Source organism: Muntiacus reevesi, chromosome 14 (assembly GCF_963930625.1).
Source record: "Muntiacus reevesi chromosome 14, mMunRee1.1, whole genome shotgun sequence".
In the NCBI taxonomy this organism is placed as follows: domain Eukaryota; kingdom Metazoa; phylum Chordata; class Mammalia; order Artiodactyla; family Cervidae; genus Muntiacus; species Muntiacus reevesi.
In genome coordinates, this window is record NC_089262.1 from 31,268,381 (window position 1) to 31,282,812 (window position 14,432).

At 37.4% G+C, this 14,432-nt stretch overlaps 1 protein-coding gene across 2 annotated transcripts in view; it reads left to right on the plus strand.

The window, feature by feature from the left end:
- Positions 1–14,432, plus strand: part of IL7R (interleukin 7 receptor) — a 31,397-nt gene that overhangs the window by 9,496 nt on the left and 7,469 nt on the right. For both annotated transcript variants that reach the window (XM_065905371.1, XM_065905372.1), the window contains exons 3-4: positions 7,454–7,611; positions 12,716–12,873. In XM_065905371.1, coding sequence (XP_065761443.1) covers positions 7,454–7,611; positions 12,716–12,873 — 316 coding nt within the window. The remainder of the gene's footprint in view (positions 1–7,453; positions 7,612–12,715; positions 12,874–14,432) is intronic.

Below are 14,432 nucleotides of genomic sequence, written 5' to 3' on the forward strand. Positions count from 1 at the left end.
CTTTGGAGAATATACTCTCCATATTTTTTTTTCCTAAAAAAAAATCTGATTAATGAGAAAAATTCTCTTCACAGAAGCCAACCATTTCTACCACAATCCTCACTTCCAATTTGACCCAGTTTACTTCTTTTTAGGACTCTGTGGCTGGATTTAAATGGTATGTAGGGAAAATAAACTGGTAACCATGGTTATCACAAGAGATGTGAATCAAACTGGGGGTTGAAGGAAAGGAGAGAAATGAGTAATTTTCCTTTTACTCTGCATTGTTTATTTTTACAGTTAAAATACATACTTTGCTTTACTTCTTTAATTTTTATGTCATTTGTTAATTTCATTTTACTTTCTTTTTTGATTACAGTTCATTTGGGGGGTAAAGTTTACCTATAGTAAAATGTAAAAATACTAAATGAGTTTTGAGAAACATATATGACATGTTGCCATCACCTCAGTTGAGATGCAGAAAATTCCTTTCACCCTAAAAGGATGCATCATGTCCCCTTTCAATCTCTCATCTCCTGTGAGAAATCAGTTTTGAATTCTATCACCCTTTGGTTTTGCTGGCTTCTGATAGTTCTTATAAATGAAATAATATACTGCTCCCTCTTTTCTGTCTGACTTCTTTCACACAACAAAATGTTTTTGAGATTTATCCATGTTTATGCTTATCTCATAGCTCATCTTTCCACTTGCTGAGTATTAATTCCACTGTTCAAATATACCATAGATTTTTTTAAAGAACTTTTACTCTTGTCCTCATCCACCTTTATAAATTATTGATCAAAGTTAGATGGTGAGATCTTATTTCTTTACCTAAATATACAAGTTAAGCAAATATCTCTCTATAAATAGCAGGAAGGAAGGGTTGAGGAGAGGGATAGTTAGGAAGTTTGGGATTGATGTACACACTGCTATATTTTAAATGGATAACCAACAAGGACCTACTGTGTGGCACTGGGAACTCTGTTCAATATTATTTAAAAACCTAAGTGGGAAAGAATTTGAAAAAGAATAGATACATGTATGTTGTTGTGGTTTTTGTTGCTGTTATTTAGTTTCTAAATCCTGTCTGACGCCAAGACTTCTCTGTCCATGAGATTTCCCAGGCAAGAATACTAGAGTGGGTTGCAATGACTTCCTCCAGAGGATCATCCTGACCCAGTAATCGAACCCATGTCTCTTACATTGACAGGCGGATTCTTTACTGCTGAGCCACTGGGAAGCCCTAGATACATGTATGTGTATAACCAAATCACTTCGTTGTACACCTGAAGCCAACACAACATTGTTAATCAGCTGTACTCCAACAAATAAATCAAAAATTTTTGATCCTTTTGTTTTTTAATGGACAAATGAGTTTTCTCAAGTTTGAGATTATTCTTTTTTAAAGTTATCATTGACATTCTTTCACAAATCAGTTTAATATAAATTTTCACTTCTTTAAAGTAAAAATCTTGGAGTGGAATTACTGTATCACTGGGGTAGGTGTGTTTTTACCTTTATAAGAAACTGCCCAACAAGTTTTCCAAAGTGGTCATATCACTGTACTCTTCTGCTCTCAGTGTATGAGAATTGCACATCATTCCCAATATTTGACATTGAAATAGTATCTCATGATTTTATTTACATTTTGCAAGACAAATAATGTTGACCACCTTTTCATGTACTGTTGGCCATTTGTATGTATTCTTTTGGCAAATAGCTGTTAGATTTTTGTCTTTTTTCATTGAATTATTTGTCCCTTGGGTGTGAGTTCTTCATATGCGCTATATACAATTATGATGTTAGATATATGTACTACAACTATTTCCTGCTATTTCATTTTATTAATGAATTGCTATCAATGAATCTGCTATCGTCATTTCATTAATGGCATATTTTAATAAGCAAAAGATTTTCATTTGATGCAGCCCAATTTGTTTTATTTTTCTTTTTTATATTTAGTGTTTTTGTGTCATATTTGTGTCTACCCTCAAAGTTAGGAAGATATTTTCTCATGTTTTCTTCTAAACAGTTCACAGTTTTAGTCTTTATATTTAGAACTATATTCCATACCCAATTAATTTTTGTGAAATTGAGGTTCATATTTTCCACATTGTTCCAGGACTATTTGCTGAAGAAATTTGTTTCCACTGAATTCATTGGGTGCATGTATTTAAAATCAATAAGCCTTATATGTATGAGTCTATTTCAGAACATTATATTATCCATTGATCAATATTTCTATCTTTGTGACAGTGCTAAGCTATCTTGATGGTCATAATCTTATGGTAAGTTTGAAATCAAGTCTCTGAGTCCTTCATCTTTGTTCTACTTTTTTTCAGTGTTGTTTGGCTATTCTGAGTTCTTTGTGTTCTCTGTTTAGATTTCCTTTAATAGCTCTCAGGAATGTTTTGTAATTTCCTTTGGAAAGGCCTTAAACATCCTTTGTTAATTTTATTTCTAAGCATTTTATGTTTTATTGCTCTCATAAGTGGAGCTGTTATTTTTTTAAGTTATTTTCCAATTTGTGGACAGTAGTCTATAGAAATAAGATTGACGTTTGTAAACTGACCTTAATGAAATGACTATATTAGTTCCTGTAATTGTGTTGGAATATCCTTATAGTTTTCCATGTGAACAAAATGTCTGAAAATAATCAAAATTTCATTTTCTTTCTTTCCAAACTAATGATTTTTATTTGTTTCTCTTGCCTTATGCACTGGTTAAAACCTCCAGTATACTGTTGAATAAAAGTGGGAAAAATAGATCTTCCTGCTTTGTCCTTATCTTAGGAGAAAACTGTTAACTAGTTCACCACCAAGCATGTTCTTAACCATAGACTTTTCGTTAAGTACCCCTTATCAGGTTGAGGTGTCTACTGAGATTTTAGTTGTAAATGGATATTGAATTTTGTCATATGCTTTTTCCACATCTATTGAGATGATCAGATTATTCATGTTTTTTATTTTGTTCATGTGGTGAATCATATTGATTGATCTTTGATTGTTGACCCTACCTTGATTTCCTGCAATGCATCCTACTTTATCGTTATGTGTTAGCATCAATATATTAACATTTAATTGAGGAATATTAATTTATAACTTTCCTTTCTGTAATATCTTTGCCAGCTTTTGGTACCAGACTTGAGCTAACTTCATAAAACAAGTTGGGAAAGGTTCATTTCTCCTTAATTTTCTGAGAGAATTTGTGTAAGATTGGCACTTATGATAGAATTCACCAGTTTTATCTGGACATAAAATTTTCTTTGTAGGAAAACTTATTAGTAATCAATTTAACTTCTTTGAAAGAAATGGAACCATTGAAACATTCTATGCCTTCCTTACTTACACATCTGGGCACTATTTCTTTTTATATGAAGTGTTGCAATATTCAACCATTTCCTATCAGAGTTTAGAGTTAATGTACTATTTCATGAAAAACATAAGGAACTTGGAACAATACAATTGTACTTAGCACATTCTAGCCTCTGTACTACTGTCACATATTTCATATCTATGCATACCATTAATTCCACAATAATATTACATTATTTGTTTTAAAAAATCTTTTTCTTTTTTCTGGTCACACTGTGTGGCAAGCAGGATCTTAGTTCCCTGACCAGGAGTTGAACCTGCCCCTCTGGCATTGGGAGCACAGAGTATTAGCCACTGGACTGCCAAGGAAGTCCTGAACAATCTTTATATCTAAAGAATTTATGAAAAGAAAATATGTGGTGTTTTTTATATTTATTATGGTACACCTAATTGCTTCCTGTAGATCTGAAATTACACCTATATTATTTCCCTTTGGTCTAAAGAACTTCCTAAAACAAATTATGTAAATTTTTATATAGCTAAAAATATCCTTATTTTGCCTTCATTATTGAAGACTATTTTATACTATAAGGATTCAAAGCAGACTATTTTTCCCCTTCCAGAGTCTTAAATATATTATTCCAATGTCTTCTGGGTCACATAATTTCTGATGAGAAGTGATCTACTTCTCTGCCTGCTTTCAAGATTTATTTGCCTTTGCTTTTCAGCCATTTGACCATGATGTACTTAGGTATGGTTTCCTTTGTACTTATTCTGCTTGAATTGGCTGAGTTTTTTAAGCCCAGAAGTTGATATGCTTTCCGACATATTGGAAATTTGGGAATATTATTTCTTTAAGTATTTTTCAGCCAAATTCTTTCTCTCTTTTTGTTCTGAAACTCTAATTGAATATTTATTTGTCCCCTTGATATTGTCCCACAGGTCAACAAGACTTTGTTTCTGTTGTTTCAGACTGAAAAATTTCTATTGATCTATCTTCAACTTCACCAACCTTTGCTTCTGCCATCTTCTATCTGCTATTAAGGCCATCCTTTAAAACTTTACATTTATACTTGTCAGTTATAGTATTTTCATTTTGTTCTCTTTTCTAGTTTCCACTTCTCCACTAAAGTTATAAATTTGCTTAATGATTATGATAGCATTTTTTGTTTAGCCCTTAAACATATTTACAAAAGCTGCTGAAAAGTTCTTTTCTGCTGGTTCCAATATCCAAGTCACCTTAGGGTCAATTTACATTGACTGCTTTTTGACTTGACTATGTGTCATGTTTTTCTTTTTCTGCTCTTTTGCAACAGTTTTTGAATGTAGGAAGGGTGCTTTTGAAAATAGAGTGGTTTATTTATTTACTGGGTTTTGATAACTTCCTCTGCTGCTACTGCTAAGTCACTTCAGTCATGTCTGACTTTGTGAGACCCCATATACAGCAGCCCACCAGGCTCCCCTGTCCCAGGGATTCTCCAGGTAAGAATCCCGGAGTGGGTTGCCATTTCATTTTCCAATGCATGAAAGTAAAAAGTGAAAGTGAAGTCGCTCAGTTGTGTCCGACTCTTCGTGACCCCATGGACCACAGCCTACTAGGCTCCTCCTTCCATGGGATTTTCCAGGAAAAACTGGAGTGGGTTGCCATTGCCTTCTCCCTAATTTCCTCTGGCAAGCATTAATTTTAACTCTGTTACTCAGTTAACTTAGCTGGATTAATCTCCAAATTTTTCTTTTCAGGCAGCACCAAAAATATCTGTTTGGTTCTTTCTAGAACTATCTAGCTATTTTCACAGTTTCCTTGGAGCTTCCTCCACATTAGCATAATTAACAGGACATATAATAATTTAAACAGAGTTTATGTACAGACCCAGTGTCTTCTATCTCTAAAACTTCCTCATTTCTAGGCTTTTCCCCCTTGAAAATACCCAGCCATTCCGGCCAAATGAAATTCTGTCCTCTAACTTAAGACAGTAAAACTGTGGCCTTCTATTAGATTCTAAATGCCCACCACAAGGTAGCCTTAGATAAAACAAAACAAATAACATAGAAAGAAAGATCTAATTCACCCTTTTCTAAAGAATTAAATTCCCTTTAGTTTCTGCCTACTTTTGATTATTCTCCAATAGTATTTAAAGAGTATTTTCAAAAATATCTTGTTCAAAGTTTATTGTAGTTTTTTGTTGAGGGTTAGTGTGATATAAGCTATTCTGGAACTAAAACATATTAAAAAAAAAAACTTTTCGTATTGAGATCTAGCTGATTAATAAACAGTGATATCTTCAGGTGAACATCAAATGGACTCAGTCTTACATACATATGTATTCATTTTCCCCAAACTCCACTCCCATCCAGGCTGCCACATTAACATTGAGCAGAGTTCCACATGCTATACTGAAGTCCTTGTTGGTTATCTGTTTTTAATACAACAGGGTATACGTGTAGGCTTCCCTGATGGCTCAGTAGTAAAGAATTTGCCTGCAGTGTAGGAGACACAGGAGATGTGGGTCCCATCCCTGGAGGAATTTTTTGAAAGAGTACAATTTGGAGCTTTCGATGGAGTTGCATTGTAGGCAACATTCTCTTTTCTTGCATTCCCTGAAAGTCTGATCTTTTAGGGAATAGGAGGTCACAGAAGTGACAGAATTCAGTTCCTAGAGCATTTAATCCAAGAAGTGTGGGGAGAAGGGTTGATTTAACAATCTGTTGATTAATTAAAAGTGGAACTCAGCCAAAATTACCCATAAAAATTCCAAAATTACCTACTAAGTGTATTTTTTTAAATATTTACTTATATGAGGGGTAGGTGGGGAGCAGGGGTTGTTTTTCCCTGGTGGATCAAACAATAAAGATTCTGCCTGCAATATGGGAGACCTGGGTTCAATCCCTGGGTTGATAAGATTCCCTGGAGGAGGAAATGGCAACCCACTCCAGTATTCTTGCCTGGAGAATTCCATGGACAGAGGAGCCTGGCGGGCTACAGTCTATGGGGTTGCAAAGTGTCAGACATGACTGAGCGATTTACACACACACACACATTTTATTTTATGACTGTGCTGGGTCTTAGTTGTGATGTGCAGCCTCAGTAGTTTTGGCACATGGGTCCAACTGCCCCAAGGCATGTGGGAGCCTATTACTAGTTCCTCAAACAGGGACTGAATCTGCATCCCTGGCATTGGAAGAGACTCTTAACCACTGGATCATCAGGGAAATCCCTGCAGTGTATATGTTTTTTTGTATATAATCCTTTAGATTAATTTAAACTTTTTTGTCAATATTTCTTTACAGGCTTTTTTTTTTTAATATATTTCTGCAGAACATCAAAAAATAAAAAGAAAGAAATTAGCTTCCCACCTAAACAAAGTATTTATCTTCTAATAATCAAGTCTAAAAGTTAAGAATATTTCATTATTTTCATGTACGTGTTTGACTATTTCAGGTTCACTTACATCTAGAGCTTGAGTAAATCAGCACATTAGAATGGCAGCAAAAAGCTATTTTATTTTAATTTTCTCTCTCTCAAACAACATATTAAAAAGCAGAGACATTATTTTGCCAACAAAGGTCCGTCTAGTCAAGGCTATGGTTTTTCCAGTAGTCATGTATGGCTGCGAGAGTTTGACTATAAAGAAAGCTGAGCACAGAAGAATTGATGCTTTTGAACTGTGGTGTTGGAGAAGACTCTTGAGAATCCCTTGGACTGCAAGGAGATCCAACCAGTCCATCCTAAAGGAAATCAGTCCTAAATATTCATTGGAAGGACTGATGTTAAAGCTGAAACTCCAATACTTTGGCCATCTGATGTGAAGAACTGACTCATTTGAAAAGACCCGGATGCTGGGAAAGATTGAAGACAGGAAGAGAAGGGGATGACAGAGGATGAGGGGGTTGAATGGCATCATCGACTCAATGGACATGAGTTTGAGTAAACTCCGGGAGCTGGTGTTGGACAGGAGGGACTGGCATGCTGCAGCCCATGGGGTCACAAAGAGTTGGACACAACTGAGCGACTGAACTGAACAGAGCTGAACTCTCGAATGTGGATCTACTCTATGGACAAATTTAAAGCCACACAAATGAAATGTAGATGTGACGCTATTCCACTCTATACAATAATACTTGAATTAAGACAAATTCCTTTTTTTTTTTTTTTTTTACAGTGGAGCACTTTTGGATGTAGATTGCCTGAATTTTAATAAACTGCAAGAGAGGTATTTCCTCAAGACAAAGAAATTCTTACTGATTGGAGACAGTAAAATATGCGTGAAGCTTGAAAAAAAGAACATGACTTGCAGAAAAATGAACATAGTCAAGATAGGTAAGAAGTTGTATATGGGGATATGTTGTCCTTTTTCTGATATTGGAAGACAGATAGATATCTGTGTCTAAAGTTTTGGGATGTTAAAAGTGGACAAATCATGAAAACTGTTTACAATAGAAAAGATCAAATTCTCTAATGCACATAGTTTTTTAAGAGAAATGAAAGTTTGAAGCTGATGTTATTAATTCTTACTGTGAGAGAACTCTGAGGGTCTTCAAATTCAGCTATGAAAGAGGGTGACTGGCACTTACAGCCTACAGGAAGCGTTCATCTGTTTGCAGTGTCTAGCTGGAACTGGGCCTCCAGTACTTTGCCCTCTCACATCCTTTCCTACCTCACTTTACTTTTTCCTGAATTCCTTGTAATCTTCTCTCATAAGCCTACTATATTCTGCTGATTAGCAAAGTTGTGATAGTTTCCAGTGAACAGTGAAGGGATTCAGCCATACGTATAAATATGCCTACGTATTAGAATTCTCCAGAAGAAACTGAAACAATAGGATAGATAGAGAGAGGAGAGAAGAGAAAAAGAAATTTATTTTAAGGAATCAACCATCATGGTTGTAGGAGCTGGAAGGTCTAAAGCCTATAGTGTGACCAAGAAGGCTAAAAATTCAGGCAAAAGTGGATATTCCAGAGGGTAGGAAAGAGTCGAAATTCCAGAGGGCAGACCAGGCGGTCCTGAAACTCAAGCAGTGATTCTATGTTCCATTCTTAGGACAGAATTGCTTCTTCTTCAGAGAATCTCAGTCTTTGCCTTTAAAACCTTCATCTGATTGAATAAAGGCTGCCAGATGTTAGAGAGTAATCGAGTTTACTCTGTCTAATGATTTAAATGTTGGTTATGTCTTTAAAGGGGCTTCCAAGGTGACAGATGGTAAAGAATCCACCTGCCAAGCAGGAGACAGGGGTTCAATTCCTGGCTCGGGCAAGATTCCCCAGAGAAGGAAGTGGCAGCCCACTCTAGTATTATTGCCTGGGAAATCCCATGGACAGGGTGCCATTTCCTTCTCCAGGGGATCTTCCTGACCTACAGATCGTACTCATGCCTACTTCATTGGCAGGTGGACTCTTTACCACAAAACCACCTGGAAGCCTGTTATGTCAGTATTAATTACCAATTCGCCATTCAGTTACCAAACAAATAAATCAATCTGATAGATTGGGAATATAGACACAAAAAGTTTTTTTCCCATTACTTACAGATTTATGACACTGAGGTGACTAATGTTCTTCTTCAAAACCTCAGAGATACCCTGGTGGAGGGGAAATGTCTAAGCCAGTTTTGATATGTTGGTGCAATGGAACCCTAATTTCTTGTATTCAGTCTGCCTATGGAGATTGACAAGTGAAACAACACGTGTATGAGGGAAACTATTCAAAGTGATTGAAGGGTGCATTTTTTTTTTTTTTTGGCTGGTTTTAAATACTATGGCTCTGTCTCTCCCTATTTGCAATCCCTCCCTACACCCTTCTAAAAGAAAATTGAAGGTGAGAGAATAATGCTCATTAGAGACAACAAAGAGAAACTTAGAGCCTAGTTCTCAGCTTTGTACCACTAAGATGAAAGACGGTAAAAAGTAAACACAGACGCTTCATGTGTGAACAAGCATCTTGTGAAGAAGCAGAGGTAGAGTAGAAAAGAGGCTATAGACACAACCAGTGCGAGTGCCTTGGGTGTGTGGCATGACTGGGTGTCTCTGAGTACGGGACGCAAGCAAGATGCATTTTGGTCATTTGGGGGCTCGGCCTGTATGGATGGATGTTCGGTTTGTGCACAGGGCACTATATCTAAAGGTTCACCATTTATACTGCAAATCCATGTTCAGTCCTGGAGAGCAGGCAGAGAGGACAGAGACTCTGTCCTGTGCCAGAGTCCTGGAACCCCAGAGGAGATCCCCTTCCTACAGAAACTCGCCCAGTTCACAGGACTCACAGGTCTCTTGGAGCTAGAGCCTGTGAACACTCAGGGCACACTCCCAGGCTCCTGGTGGCATCCTGACCCCTGGGAAGGCCCCAGATTTCATATACCCAGTGTTTTTAGAAGTTCACATTCCGTACCACCCAGCAGACTCAAACCTGATCTGCTGCCTCCTCTGAGGGGCCAGGGGAGAGACAGGGTGTGCACCTCATTGGTAGCATGGGTCTATGAAGGGGTGGTATGAGCACCTTGGGGCTTCAAAGGCACAGCTGGGCAAGGATGAGTGGTGGCAAAGACATGTCTCCCAGTAGCATCTTCTTATGGTTCCTAATGTGACATCTCATTACTAGAACTGTCATTTAACTAAACTGAAATTGGATGCTTCTGATTACTCCCCAGAGCCCAGCTCCCCAGAAGCCACCTGCCCTGTTACTTACACTCCCTTCTCTAGGTGTGAGCCCCCAGTAAAGTCTGGAGGGGCAGTTTTCTATTTCTCCCCTTTTCTTGTCAAGGTAAACTGATATCATAGTTCAGGTTGTGTGAAGAATAAAGAAAGTTTTTTTAATGTTGCTTGAGGGATGAACACCTTTTTCTAATTTGCTCAAACACATCTTTGAGGCTAGAAGCATACCTGTGTGGGAGAGCCTGAGGAAGCCGGTGGGAGAGAGTGAGGCACAGAAATGAAAGCTAAATGAAGGAGAGCAAGTTCATTTGTATCCTTTTTTTTTTTTAGATTCCACATATAAGTGCTATCACATATTTGTCTTTCTCTGTTTGACTTACTTCGTTTAGTATGATCATCTCCAGGTCCATCTGTGTTGCTGCAAATGACATTATTCCACTCTTTTTAATGACTGAGTAATATTCCATTGTATATACGTATCACATCTTTATCCATTCATCTGTCAATGGACATTTAGATTGCTTCCATGTCTTGGCTATTGTAAACAGTGCTGCAATGAACACTGGGGTGTATGTATCCTTTCAAACCATGCTTTTCTCTGGATGTACACCCAGGAATGGGATTGCTGGCTCATGTGGTAGCTCTATTTTTAACTTTTTGAAGAAAGCTCCATACTGTTCTCCCTACAAATGATCTTATTTACAGAAAGAGACTCACAGAATGAACTTAGAGAATAGATTTATGGTTACCAGGTGGGAAGTGTGAGGAGGAAGAACAGATTGGAAGGTTGGGATTGACATGTACACACTGTATTATTTAAAATAGATAACCAAAAAGGAACTACTGTAAAAAATAAATAAATAAATAAAATTTTTAAAAATAAATAAATTGAAGGAGAGTGAGACTCAGAATGAAACAGATTTAGATTTACACTCTAGAAGACTTGGGTTTTCTTGGGGAAAGAAGACTTGATTTTCCTGGGTCAGGAAAATCACCTGGAGAAGGGAATGGCTACCCACTCCAGTATTCTTGCCTGAAGAATTTCATGGACAGAGAAGCTGTCTGGTGGACTACAACCCATGGAGTTGCGGACATGACGGAATGACTAACAACTCTCTTTCAGCTTATCTTACTGGGATCTGGAACCTCTTATTGGAGCTAGTTAACCTAGTTTCCTCATCTGTATAGTGGCTTTGAGTGATCATTGACTCAAGATGGTATAAGTAAATTTGACACTGAGTATGTGTATAATCAACATTGGTCTGTTCTTCCCTCAATTCTCCCATTACTAAGAGGCCTTGGGAGATAGGAATGAGGCATGGAATTCAGTATCAGAGGTTTTGTTGAGAATGTGAGTCTTAATCATTGTCTCGAATGGCAAGAAGGAACTGGCTTGGCTGGTGTCAGAGGGTTGACAGTCTTCTCTGTTGGTCTGTTTCTCTACACCCATGACCTCTCCTCCTGCTTCCCTTTGGGGTATCTTGCCTTTTTATAGTACCTCTGAGGGTAAAAAAGGGTAAACTTCCCCTTGCACAAGATATCCAAGGGTAAAGACAGAACCACTTCCTCTTTTTCAGTACCTCTAGGGGAATCAAGGATGGAAACACTTAGGCAACCACCACTACAAGCAAGTGATTATGACAAGGGGGTTAAACTTCAACATGTGAGCTCATTTAATGGGTCAGTAAGTCAATCTTAAAACCCAGCTCACATAGCCTGAAATCCAGCTCAATCTACTGAGTGAAATTTTGATGAACACACATTCTCTCATGAATAATAGTTTTAGGTTAGATTTAAACCTATGCAACCCCCAAGCTCTGTCTGAAATCAGCCATGGAAGCAAGTAGCTGTCCCATCCCTAGACAACTAACTTCCCAGGCATTAGTGAAAGGCCAGCAAAGAGGTCAAGACAGGGAAGCCCCACGTCAAGGGTGGGAGGTAACCTGACACACATGGACCCCTAGGATTTCAGCACCTTTCTCAGAATCTGTTCAGCCTGAAATAATACCCCTTCCTCCAACAGCATTTCATATCTAATGCCTATGATCCTAGGCAGGTATGCAGGAGGAAGAAGCCAGAGAGGAGCTTAGAGCTAATGCAAACAAGACTGAAGGAGCAGGCAGCCTGCAGTCACACTGAAAGTTATGAGCCAGAGCTGGGGTGCAAACACCCAGCTTCCCTGTAGCTGAGATTAGGCCCCCAGTTTTATTGGAACAATGTATAAGGCCCCAGTTTTATTGGAATAATGAATACTCAAAGTTCAAATACTCCTGCTTTGGGGTAGTTGGTAACAAGTTCTCTAGTACTCAAAAGGAGAAGAGAATGTGTTTTCGTGTAAAGTCAGTACCAGCAACTGTAACTAATAAGCCCTAAAACAGATTTCTCCAATACCATGAGTTTGTTTCTTGCTGATGTGAGAGCCAAAATGGGTGTTTCTAAACTATGGGAAGCATCATTCAGGATTCTTTCGTCCCGTGGCTCTCCCCTCTCTTCCACCTATGACGCCAAGTAGCAGAAGGGGATCCAGCAGGTAGTCATGCGTGTGGAGGCTCTGGGTCAGGATGGGAGATGGTACAAATCACTTCCACCCACATCCTTCACTAGACCACACCCAGGACACCCAACTGCCAGGGAGTCATGCTTTGAACCAGGAAGAATAAGAAATGTTTTTTACTGATCCAAGAAAGGAATGTGATTTTCAGAGTAGATGAACTTTAAAAATTATAATTGTTTCCTTGATTACCCTATAGAATAACCTCATTTCTTTTTCCTTTCCAGTTAAACCTGAGGCTCCTTTTGACGTCAGAGTTGTCTATCGTGAGGGAGCAAATGACTTTGTGGTGACATTTAATACATCACACTTGCAGAAGAAGTATGTGAAAGTATTAATACATGAGGTAGCCTACCGTCAGGAAAAAAAAGAAAATAATTGGATGGTATGTAGGTCAACTATATTTATGCATTGTAAAATTTATGCAGATGTGTATAAAAGTATCTTAATAAGTAAGTTATATGTATAGATTAAAGTATATAAAAACTATAAAATAGAAACTTCTTAATGCTATGTCTTTTATAATCTCAGGGGTATCTTTACCTGAGAAATGTCCCTAGAAATTTTATGCTTGAAATTAACCTTTTATTTAAAAAATCTCCCCCCCCCAAAAAAACTCCCCAAAGTGTAAAAGGTTTAGACTTCACAAAACCTGGATTTTCTCTGGTGCATTCTTGTCCTAGCTCTCATTTTCTTCCTTGCCCTATTTTTTGTCTTTATAATGTTTCTTAATGACATATATTAACCATTGTAGATTGAGACCAAATTCATCCTCTCTATCTGGGAGTCTGAAAAAGAATCACATTTAGCACAACTCTCACAGGCAAACCAGGCAAAAAGAAAGAAAGAAAGAAAGAAAGAAAAGTCATCAAGTTGTAGCCACGATCTGGTTTGATGGAGTTGTGGAAACAGCCTGAAGTAAGTAGGAGAGGAGATGCAATATGTCCTTCAATTTTCCTCAAGTCTGAGTTCTTAAATCCTTGAAGTAACAGCTTAATTTTCATCCTTATAAGCTGGATGGTTATTTGGACTCCATGAGTCGCTGCAGTTGGAATGGTCTGACTGGCTCCACAATCTGTATTGAGGAGAAAATGGAAGAGAATTAGGTCTCAGGGCTTTGGGTTCCTCTGAAGTCACTGGCTTAACTTTCATCCTTTTTGTACCACACTAAGGGAAGACAGATGACAGTTGCTTTCTCAGGGGGAAAGAGATCCTACTTATCCATACTATTTTCTTTTCTCAGGCCACGATCAGTCTTTTGTGTTTGCAATTTGCTGCTATAAACTACTTACATAGGTGTAATGCCCACCCCAGACCTCCTTCTATCTCCACTGACACATACACACACAAACTAGTAGGTGCCCTTGAGCCCATCCTCTTCTGGGGTTTATCTGAAAATTGCATCAGTGGGAAAGCAGAGATAGGAATAATTTTGAATAAATGGTACCAGGGCAATCAGTTAACTGGGAAAAATTAAGTTTAATGCTTAACTTGCCCCATATAACAAAAAAAAAATTAAAATAGAAGATGACTTAAAGAAATTATGTAAAAGTGAAACTCCAAACAGGCTAAAAAATTTACAGATAAGTGTTTATATAATCCTAAGATGAAGAAGAACATTCTAAGCATAAAAGCAGTAAAAGAAAGCACAACCTGGAAACACATAACTACATAAAAATAGATGTTTATAAATATCAGCACACACAATAATCAAAATCGTAAAGTGAATTAGAAATTAGGCTTAAATTGCAACACATACAACTGACAGATGGTTAATATTCTTAAAATATAAAGATATCTTATAAAATATTAAGAAAAGGACAAATAAGGTGATAGAAAAACTAGTAAGGAAGTTGGAAATGTCTCACGAAATGGGGAATATATAATTTAAATCAGTATAAAAAAACAAACAATCTGATAAATACAAATGTAAATAACAATGGG